The 11,874-nt window shown below is 44.2% G+C and overlaps 1 protein-coding gene across 1 annotated transcript; it reads left to right on the forward strand.

The window, feature by feature from the left end:
* Window positions 1-9,961: 9,961 nt before the first annotated feature.
* Window positions 9,962-11,450, forward strand: LOC143935752 (uncharacterized). Its single transcript, XM_077459852.1, has one exon. It carries the CDS (start codon window positions 10,201-10,203, stop codon window positions 10,768-10,770), a length of 570 nt encoding a protein of 189 aa, XP_077315978.1. The 5' UTR covers window positions 9,962-10,200; the 3' UTR covers window positions 10,771-11,450.
* Window positions 11,451-11,874: the final 424 nt, after the last annotated feature.

Raw genomic sequence — 11,874 nt, forward strand, 5'->3', positions numbered from 1 at the left:
ATCCATCCATCCATCCTCAGCAATACTCATCCATCCATCCTCAGCAATACTCATCCATCCATCCTCAGCAATACTCATCCATCCATCCTCAGCAATACTCATCCATCCATCCATCCATCCTCAGCAATACTCATCCATCCATCATCAGCAATACTCATTCATCCATCCATCCTCAGCATTACTCATCCATCCTCAGCATTACTCATCCATCCATCCATACTCATCAATACTCATCCATGCTCAGCCATCCATCCATACTTAGCAATACTCATCCATTCATCCATGCTCAGTCATCCCATCCATATCCAGCCATACCCAGCCGTACTCAGCCATACTTAGCCACACTCAGGCACTCAGCCATACCCAGCCGTACTCAGCCACAATCAGCCGCGCCCAGTCGTATCCAGACGTACCTAGCCTCACCCAGCCATACCCAGCCGTACCAAGCCATACTCAACCGTACCCAGCCATACCCATCCATACCCAGCCATACTCAGCTGCACCCAGCCGTACCCATCCATAACCAGCCACACCCAGCCGTACTCATCCATACCCAGCCGCATCCAGCCGTACTCAGCAGTACTCAGACATACTCATTCGTGCTCAGTCACCCCCATCCATGGCTCATCCATACCCATTCATGCTCATCCATGCCACATCAGTTCTCATCCATGCCACATCCATGCCACTACAGTGCCTCACAAAGGTGTAATAGGTAGTCAAATTAGATTTGACATTTATGCCCCTAGAACACCTGCTGGCGCTCCCTGCATGTTGGACTTTTCTATGTGGCCAGGCTGTGTAAAAGTCTCCCACATGTGGTATCGCCGTACTCAGGAGTAGGATAATCTATTTTGGGGTTTAATTTCTAGTACGTACATGCTACGTGTTAGAAATATTGTATAAATTGACAACTTTGTGTAAAAAAAAAAAATAAGCATTTTCATTTTCTTTACACATTTTTCAAAAACTTGTATAAAAAAAATGACATGTTCAAAAGACTAATTTTGCTTCATAGATTATACATTGAGTTTTTTTCTTTCCAAAATATTTCATTTTTGGGGTGTTTCCATTGTCCTGGTGCTCCAGGGCCTTCAAAAGTGTAAGAGGTAGTCAAGAAATTATATGTGTAATTTATGCTCCAAGAACGCCTGATGGTGCTCCCTGCATGTTGGGCCTCTGTATGTGGCCAGGCTGTGTAAAAGTCTCACACATGTGGTATTGCCATACTCAGAAGGAGTAGCAGAATGTGTTTTGGGGTGTAATTTGTGCTATGCATATGCTGTGTGTGAGAAATAACCTGATAAGATGACAATTTTGTGAAAAGAAAAAAAAATTGAATTTGATAAGAATTGTGGGGGAAAAAAAAATCTAACTTCAAAAAACTCAACATGCCTCTTACTAAATACCTTGGAATCTCTACTTTCCAAAAAGGGGTAATTTGTGGGGTATTTGTACTTTTCTGGCTTGATAGGGTCTAAAGAAATGAGAGGCCATCAGTACATCAGGTGTGATCAATTTTCAGAGATTGGCACCATAGCTTGTGGACTGTATAACTTTCACAAAGACCAAATAATATACACTGATTTGGGTTATTTTTACCAAAGATATGTAGCAGTATAAATTTTGGCCAACATTTATGAAGAATAATTACTAATTTTCAAAATTTTATAACAGAAACCAAGAAAAATTCATTTTTTTTACAGAACTTTCAATCTTTTTTCTGCGACTGTGTGTATGCTCCATCAAACTTTTGCTGGCGGAATTCCAGCCAGCAAAAGATTGAGAGCAGGATCTCTATTTTTCAGTCGGAAAAAGTTCCGATCGGAAATTCTGATCGTCTGTACCAATTCCGACGCGCAAAATTCCTACGCATGTTCGGAAACAATTCGACGCATGCTCGGAAACACTGAACTTAATTTTCTCGGCTCGTCGTAGTGTTGTACGTCACCGTGTTCTTGAAGGTCGAAAGCTCAGAAAACTTTTGTGTGACCGTGTGTATGCAAGCCAAGCTTGAGCGTCGGAAAAAGCACCCAAGATTTTTCCGACGGAAATTCCACTTGTTTGTACGGGGCATAACACCCTGATTTTTGATAGCGAATACAAATTACATTTTCAACATACATTACACAGACATGGTCCACTGTTGCCATCATCAGGAAACCCGTGCTGAGAAATGCCATTCACTGAAATAGACAGGAAGTGTCTACAAAGAGGTTGCAGGAAACCAGCAGCACTGATATATAAAACGAATGATAAAAAGAGTAAAAACAAGTGTTTTTTTTTTTTTTATGTGATGATTACTAATGATACACAGTGAATGCAAACTGAATTTTATTCAGATGGGGTTTAAATCTTTTTAGCTGGTTTGATTATTTCACTAGGGAAAAAAAACACACTTCCTGTACTAGGGTGACAACGGTCACTCATCATACCGTATTTATGGAGGAGCAGCATTGTCACCCAAGGACATAAAGTGTTTTAGAATTATAGAACACCCCCCTCTCTCCTCATCTGTATATCACTGGGGGTTCTGAAGTCCAGAAGTTGAACTGGATAGGGCTGATAGTACTTTTTTGGGATGTTGTCTGTTTGCTACTGTAAGATATGAGCTCAATGGATTTTACTACAATCAACAATTATTTTTTTGCAGCTATGGAACAGGTACAACAAAAACTTTCAGTGGTATTTAAGCAGGTGCTTACTGAGCTATTACTGTGTGGGTTGTGTTCATTAGGTCTCTGGTTATGTATATTTTCTGCTGTGTACGTTGCACTATTTAATTAATGCTGCTGGAGAGGTAAGGGTTAACCCTGCTCTTTGGGCTTACCCAGGCTTTTCTGGGAAGCACTGCCCTCTGCTGGACATATAAAAAGGGAAATTGTATCTAGGCAAAAACAGAAAATTGTACCATACTTACCGTAATTTTCTTTTCCTGGTGCCTATCCATGGCAGCATACCTGTGACAAGCTCCGCCTTGGCTCCTCCCTCAGGACTAGTGAATATTATAAAAGAAAAGGTTAGTACAGCCCCCGCATTCTCGTTAATATAGAATACCGAGGGTGGGAATGTATGCTGCCATGGATAGGCACCAGGAAAAGAAAATTACGGTAAGTATGGTACAATTTTCTGTTTTCCTGGTGCCTCCATGGCAGCATACCTGTGACAAATAACTAGCTGAGACGGGTGGGATAATGCTTAGAGGTTTATTTAAAGAATTTATTATTTAGAAGAGGCGAAGGCCGAGGTGACTGCCTGTCTGCCAAACTCCACTGAGGAGAGAGCTCCTGGGTCCACCCTGTAATGTTTCAGGAATGTGTGTTGGGACGACCAGGTCGCTGCCCGACAAATAGTTTCGATCGACACATTCGCTCTTGCCGCCCAAGAGGCAGAAACCGCTCTTGTGGAGTGCGCCCTGACCGCCGAAGGGGTCTCTAGTCCCTTTGTCCTGTACACCTTGTGGATGAGTTTGACGATCCATGAGGCGATCGTTCTGGCTGATGCCTCCTTTCCTTTGTATTTTCCCCAGGGAATTATGAACAGTCTGATGGAAGCCCGGAATGAAGCTGTGGCTTGCAGATAGCATTTCAGAGTGGAGGCGATGTCTAATTCATGAAGAGCAACAGAGTCCTGTTCAGAAAATGTTGGGAGTGCCCAGGGTTCTGACATGCTCAAGGATGAAGCGACCTTGGGAATGAACCCTCGTACCGTTCTGAGTTCCACTCTATCTGGGTAAAATATAATGTGATCCTGATCTGCTCCCAAGGCTTGGAGCTCTGACACCCGTCTGCCGGAGGTTATGGCTATCAGAAAGGCTAATTTTAAAGTTAGATTCCAAAGCGATGCTGAGTTCGAAGGGGCAAAGGGTGGATTGGCTAAGGACTCCAGGATGACCGTAAGGTCCCAAGTGGGAAAAGATTGTTTGGTTGGTGGTCTGATCTTCCTGACGGCCTTAAAGAATTGGATTAACAATGGATCCTCCGTCCATCTTTTACTGGTTGCTGCTGAGATCGCTGATACCTGTACCTTCAATGTACCTAACGCAAGACCTAGGTCCAGGCCTGCCTGTAAGAACTCAGGAATTTGAGATGACGAAGGGGAACCTGGGTCACAGTTTCTAACAAGCATGAAGGCCCTGAACTTGTTACATACTTTATCGTATATGTTGTTCGTGGATGGTTTTCTCGCTTTGAGCAGGGTTGCGATCACTTTGTCGGAGCACCCCAGGGTTTGCAACCTTTTCCTTTCAGTTGCCAGATGTGAAGGTCCAGCCTGCGGGGATCTGGGTGGATGTGGGATCCTTGCGACAGGAGGAGGGGTACTATTGGAACCTTGACTGGAGGACTGGTGCTCAGATCCATTACCGTAGGGAACCAGGGCCTTCTTGGCCAGTATGGTAGAATCACTATCACCGTCGATGTCTCCCTCATGAGTCTTGACAGGAACCTCGGTATGAGGGGCCGCGGAGGAAAAGCGTAGGCCCGATCGCATGCCCAAGGGGCTAAGAGGGCATCTGTTGCCTCCGCCTGGGGGTGCGGAAACCTCGAGATAAACCTTGGAAGTTTGGTGTTGGATGCTGTCGCAAAGAGGTCTAGCTCGAGTGGCCCCCACTGGATCACTATCCAGCTGAAGATTTCCGGGTGTAAGGACCACTCGTTGGTATCTGCGAACCTGCGGGAAAGGCCGTCCGCCCTTGAGTTGAGATGGCCGGGCAGATAGACTGCCCTCAGGTCCTTCAGATTCCTTTCGGCCCAGAGGAATATGGGCTCCACCTCGTTCAGGAGAGATCTGCTGCGTGTTCCCCCTTATCGGTGCACATAGGATACCGCGGCCCTGTTGTCCATCCTGAGGAGAACTGGTTTGCCCGAAAACTCGAACTCCAGGGCTAGTAGTGCAAGATAGGCCGCTCTGAGCTCCAGGACATTGGACACCATGCCGGCTGCATTGAAGGACCATCTTCCTTGTACTGAGGTCTGGTTGGAATGTGCTCCCCAACCAGCTGCGCTGGCATCGGTAGTAATTATGGTCCAGTCGACATGCCCTAGCGGGCAAGACTTCGGAAGCGACTGTCTCTTCATCCACCAATGTAGACTCCTGAGCATCCGGGTCGTCAGGTGTATGGGTTGGGATAGACATCATCTGTTCCACAGTCTTAAGAACTCCAGCTGAAAATGTCTCAAATGCCAGTGGGCCCAGGGGACCATATGGCTGCATGATGACATCCGTCCTATCAGGCTCAAATAATTTGAGGCTGTCAGGTAGGATCTCAAGCTCACCTTCTTCATTTGTTGGATAATGGAAGATACCTTCTGAGGTGGGAGAGACACCGTTCCGTTCATTGTATTGAACAGGGCTCCCAGATAGACCATCTCTTGAGTCGGAGAGAGGAGACTTTTCTCGTGGTTTATCTTCCATCCAAAATCCACTAGTGTTGTCAACAGGATATTCCTGTGTTCCAATAACTGGGTTGGGTCCTTCGCCAGGAGTAGAAGGTCGTCCAGATAGTGATACACCCGGAGCCCCAATTCTCTCAGAGGTCCTATGATGGCAATCAGGGTCTTTGTAAAGACTCTTGGTGACGTGCAGAGGCCAAATGGAAGGCTCTGAAATTGGAGATGATGTACTTGCCCCACCGCAAATCTCAGGTATTTCTGGAATGTAGGGAGTATGGGTATGTGTAAGTAAGCGTCTTGCAGGTCTATTGACAACATCCAATCCCCTGGTTGGACTACGCGAATAATCGTCTGTAGAGACTCCATCTTGAATTTTTCCAGAAAGATATAGCGATTTAGCCTCTTTAGGTCTATCACGGGTCTCCACCCTCTGTTTCTCTTGGGGACTAGAAACAGGGTGGAATAGAAACATAAAAATCTCTCGGATGGAGGCACTGGAACTACTGCTCGTTGCTCCTGTAGGGAAAGAAGAAATTGCTTTAGAGCTTCCGCTTTCTGAGGAGATCTTGATACCCTTGTCGGGGAAAAAAAGTCCTTGGGAGGTTTTTCTAGGAAAGACCAGAAATGACCGTGTTTGACTGTTGCAACTACCCAAGGATCCCTGCATTTTTGTTCCCAAATCTTTGAGAACTGTTTCAACCTGGCCCCCACAGGGATCACTTGGGCTGGCCTGGCGTCAAAAGGATTTTGATGGATCCTGTGGGGTGGGTACTGGCCTCTGCCTCCTGGACTTGAGAAGCGTAGACTCTGTGCTTTTCCAGTTGTGCCTGAAGCCTTTCCCTTGTCTGGATTGGCGGTAGTCCCTATTTTGGAGTATTGGAACCTTGGTGCGGATGATCTGAAACGTCTGGATCGCCTGTCTTGGGGAAGTAGGCCTGACTTTCCGCCAGTAACCTGAGAGATGGCCTTGTCAAGTTTCTCCCCAAACAAGGCTTTACCATCGAAAGGTATCTTGCACCAGTTTTGCTTTGAGGCAATGTCCGCTGCCCACGGTTTTAGCCACAGTGCCCTCTTGGCCATTACTGAGTGAAGCATTGCTCTTGCGGAGCAACGAATTGAGTCGATGGCGGACTCCCAAAATGAAGTCTGCTGAGAGCTTCAGCTCATCCAACGCCTTGATTATATCTTCCTTAGGGATGTCCTGTTGGATTGCCGACTCTATATTATCCATCCAAACGCGTAATGCGTTGGACACTGATGTCAGGGCTATCGCAGGTTTACAGACATTGGCTGCCATCTGATAGGCCTTCTTAAGGTCAAGGTCCATCCTCCTATCCAGAGGGTCCTTGAAGGAAGTTGAATCTTCCATGGGCAAAGAGACATTTTTGGCCAGCCTTACTACTGCGGCATCAACCACTGGAGGGCCCTCCAGAATTGCGGAATCCGCTTCCGATCGCTTGTTTAACAGCTTGCACATAAGGCCGGACCAAGGCAAAGGCAAAGCCAGAGGCATCTGGGTCATCTGAGGAATCCTCTGAAATGGCCATTTCGTCCTGATGCCTAGAGGAGGAGGCAGGGAACGGACAAAAACTTCCACTCGTGGACGGCCTGGGCATGGAGGCCTCAGCCGCCTGCTCCTGAGAAGGGGATGCCGGTTGTTGCATCGGCATTGTGGCGACCAACCTTTACTGCCTCTTTAAGGAGATCTGGCACTTGTAGGCCCTCAGACTCTCTGTCTGCTGCATAGTCTCTAAGGCAATCTCGACAAATTAGTTTGTCAGGCCTGCGGTGGCACCCCGCTTCCGGACATCTAGTAGGTCTAGGTCTCGGGGAACGTGAGTGACGACGCCTCTTGGCCGAAGCTTTTCTGCCACTTCTGTAAGTCCCATGTCTGGGCGATCTGACTCTACTGTGACAGGAGTCATCCTTATCTTCGTATCGCCTTGAGGTCTTCTTAGACATCTTCTGGCGTACAGGACTGAAATACAAAAGTACCGTCCTTAGTGCACTCTTTTTTTTTTTTTTTTTTTAAACTTACCTGGACGTAGGTCCTTACCTTGGGAGTAGAGTAGGATCTTGAGCGGGCGGCGAAAGGCTCATATTAGGTGGCTTAGCAGAGGTAACAGCTAGGAAAGAGTCCGAGGAGAGGCGTCGACTGGTCATGCACTAATTTACAAGGAAAAGAAGGGAATTTGCCTACAGAAGTAACGATTTTCCCCCCCTTACTACTGTGTGCTTTTTTTGTTTTTTTTTGTTTTTGTTTTTGGAAATTCCAATGACAAAATAAAATGTATTATTATTATTTTTTAAAGAACTTAATAAATTAATAAATCATCGATTAAAAAATTATTCCTCCAGCAAAATATATAAAAGACAAAATGCATCTACAAGCATTAAGACATGTCTTACCTTTAACAGCGGTGGGAATAGCCTGGAAGTCCAGAGTGTAGTTCTCTTGTCAGCCACAGGCATAAAATAGGAGGAGGGGGAGTGGAAGCACGCTTGTGCTCCACCCCAGCCACTCTGAGGGCAAAGTGGACATTTCGCCCTCAGTAAAAATGGCCGTCGAAGCCTCCGAAGCTACCGCGCATGCGTCGAGACGAACTGTCGAAACATACAACCCGCCGGCGCATGCGCAGACGACAGCGGGGAACGCCGAGCGACAATAAAGCACCAGAGGCTCGCCGCGCGCGGCCCCTAGTGAGTGGGAATGACAGACGCAAGGGGGAAGGAAGGGGGGGGGGGGGGCTCTAAAAGGAATGGGAGCCAGGGAACAACCAGGGTGCTGGAGAGGAAAGAGAAAGAGAGGGAGACAGGGGAGACCAGAAAACGAAAGCGAGTCTCAAGAACAGGGAAAAGCTGCCACCTCTGCTGCCATGAACTAAAGCCTGAATGCCCGTACTGCAGGTAAAGCTCTTACTTAAGAGACAAACTGCTTGTCCCAAAAGATCCTACAGAAGGGACTTCCAACCTTATTAGCGCATTTAGCTGCCCAAGAGAAGGAACTGCGTCCGGGAGAGGCTTGAACCGGGACGGACGCTGCCGAATGCAGAAGGTAAGGACGCCGACCAGGATTCACTGCCATGAGGTATGAGGAAAAAAAGGAGAATGCGGGGGCTGTACTAACCTTTTCTTTTATAATATTCACTAGTCCTGAGGGAGGAGCCAAGGCGGAGCTTGTCACAGGTATGCTGCCATTAAGGCACCAGGAAAGGTCTTTTTTGCTCTCACATAGGAAAAGAAGGAGAGTGCTGCTATGGATGTAATCTCTGATTTTGTGCCTTGCCACCCCCCCCCCCCCCCCCCAAGTTTTATATTGCACCAAACATTTCATCTAACCCCTGAATTTAAATTATTGGGTTTAACCAATTATTCTTTGCATATTAATTCTGCAGGCTACTGGTGGCAGTGTGTTCTTTGTCTACATACTTTGTGCTGAAAAGTATTTGTTTTTCTTATTTTACCTACTGTGACAATGTGTGCATATCCTCAGTCCATCCATCTAACTGCAGCTGTTTTTTTTTTTTTTTTGTATTTCCACGTCTTAATACCAGCCAGCAGTGTGAGTGATACATCAGCCCCTGCTGATTGCAAACATGAAAGAACACATCAATGTCATTATAATGGACAAAATGTACACAGAATTTGAAAGAAACAGGGTGAAACTATTGAGAATTGAAACTTGAAGCATATATGTCATTTCTTTTACTTTACTTAATTGTGCTTTGCTCTCTTTCAATTCCGATAAAGTATCTTTGTGTTATCACATTCATAATATACCTAACACAAGTAAAATATAGATACAATTGATATTCCAAGGCTGCCTGATCTGAAAAAAATATGTATAGTGCTTGGTTGCAGCAAACACTGACCGGGTCAAACACCACCCAAACAGAAAGTATAATAAAAAAATCAATATATGGTGCTGCGCTCCAAATAAAATAAAGTGCTTTAGTAGTTCATATACAGTGTTACATGTACAAATTCATAAACACTAAAAGTAATTCAGAAATGCTAATAAAATTCATACACTAAAAACAATGCATAACAAAGCTACAGTGATGAATAATTAATAAGTGATGGATATTACATGTGCATTAAGTAAAAATATTCCAATACGGTACGGTATCCAAAGACAATATAGATCTAAACTGAAGAAAGTGCAAGTGCCATAAAACTTCACAGGGAATATATATCTTCAAAATACTTTTATGGCACTTGCACTTTAATAAGTTTAGATCTATATTGTCTTTGGATACCATACCATATTGGAATAATTTTACTTATTGCATATGTCATATCCATCACTTATTAATTATTCATCATTGTAGATTTGTTATGCATTGTTTTTAGTGTATGAATTTAAATAATATTTATGAATTACTTTTAGTGTTCATGATTTTGTACACATAGCACTGTATATGAACTACTAAAGCATTTTATTTTATTTGGAGCGCAGCACCATATATTGATTTTTTATTACAAGTAAAATATAGTTGTGTAAGTAATTGCAAGATTATGTTCATTGCAATAAAGTTATTTTTGTTTTGATCCATAGGTCATTTCCTGTGCTGCTTTCATTCCTGGCATTGTCAAAACAGGTTGTAGAATAATCTTCCAACACGGCACTGTGTGACAGTACAACCAGGAATTTATTTCTCAGTTTTTCTGGTTGCTGAGTTACAGGAGGTTTGGCATATGAAGTACTGTGAATATATATAGCACTCTGTTTTTTCAGAAAGCATGTACAGCCACAGAGATAAGAGAAAGCAAATCGTTACTGACTTTGGAAAGAAAAACTGCATCAATGGGTATTCTCCTAAGCAGGCTTCACCAAGCAATAATGAACTTCTCTGGCACGAATGCTCGGATCATAATGCTGGGTCTGGACGCTGCCGGAAAGACCACAATTCTTTATAAGCTGAAGTTGAACGAGGCTGTCTGTACAATCCCAACTATTGGTTTCAATGTTGAGACTGTTGAACCCATTCAGAACGTGACCTTCACTGTTTGGGATGTGGGAGGCCAGGACAAGATTCGAGTCCTGTGGAAGCACTATTTTCAAAACACAGATGGCCTTGTTTTTGTGGTGGATAGCGCTGACCCTGAGCGATTCAAAGATGCCCGGTCAGAACTAGAATCCATCTTGGAAGCTGATGAAATGAAAGCAGTACCCTTCTTAGTGTTGGCTAATAAGCAGGATGTTTTTGGTGCCAGGCGATCAGGTGAACTGGTGGAGGAGTTGGGGCTGAGGAGCCTAAGAGGACACCAATGGCATGTCCAGGGATGCTGTGCCACCACTGGTGACGGGCTTGTGGAGGGTCTGGAGATCCTCACCAACTTTGTGAAAGAATTCAAGAAAAGAAAGCCCTACTGAGATGAAAAAGACATCTTCATCTATTGTCTCCATACAACTCTGGAATACCTTCAACAACTCTGCAATTATGACTCCGTATTACATTGCACAAAAACCCTGTTAGTGACTCTTTGTTTCTTCAGTCACTGTTACCATTCCAGGTCTTCCGTCACAACCATTAATATGACAAAAAGTTTTAATGGTGCCAGTTTGGACACATATAATGATTAAGGATAATGGCACGGATGAGGACCCCAGGCAGTGCTTCTTCTTCACTTGACTAAGACAGGTGACTTAACAGAACTACCCATATTCCTGCAGGATTCAAAACTGACATCCTTAGACAAGTAATAAAGTCTTCTAATGGGAAGAAACTACCCTTTGCTCTGCTTTTAATTAATTCAATGTGTCCCAGGCACTTGGGTAAGTTTGCCACAGCCAGTAACCCCTTTTTCTATACCACAGATGAAGGGCTAAGTTTGCAACTGCATGGCATTCTTGTGACATAAAACACTTGATGTTATAGACCTCAGCTTTTCATAACCATTTACTTAATTAAAATCATCTTTAAATTTGAGGAAAGCTAACACTATGTACTGTATACTGTGTATATTTAAATGTTGTTTACTTTATGCACCTTTTTAATTTTGAGACGGCATACAATTCATATTCCTCTGTTAATAAAATGTGCTGATTATCAATTCTATGTTGCAATTTTTTTCAAGAAATTCTTTATAGGATAAGTAAATCTAATAATAGTATAAAAAGTGAAAAACGAAAAAAAAAGAAAGGTAACAATGAATAAAATGTTGTTGTGAAGACTACTAATCTATATTATTAAATGTTTATTGTCTTGGTGCCCAACCTGTGGCCACATGCAGTCTTTTGATACATGTGTGGCCCTTGGTCCCCAACAGTCTATAGTGGGACTGACAGCATTGATTTGTAAAGGGATAAGAGTAGTGATCTCTTCTAGTCTCACAAATCTTTCCTCGGTTTATTATGGACTTCTATATCATGTCTGCAGTCTGTGACCATTATTCCCTCTAGTGTAGTGGTCTCCAAACTTCAGACCAGGAGGCAGATGTGGCCCCTTTCTTGCCTTTATCTGGTACTTGGGGCACT

Source organism: Lithobates pipiens, unplaced genomic scaffold (assembly GCF_037356315.1).
Source record: "Lithobates pipiens isolate NorthernLeopardFrog02 unplaced genomic scaffold, aLitPip1_a1.2 Scaffold_28, whole genome shotgun sequence".
Taxonomy (NCBI): domain Eukaryota; kingdom Metazoa; phylum Chordata; class Amphibia; order Anura; family Ranidae; genus Lithobates; species Lithobates pipiens.

What these genes read in the sequence shown, in the direction of transcription:
- LOC143935752 (XM_077459852.1), top strand. Translation starts at nt 10,201, where the DNA reads ATGGGTATTCTCCTAAGCAGGCTTCACCAAGCAATAATGAACTTCTCT.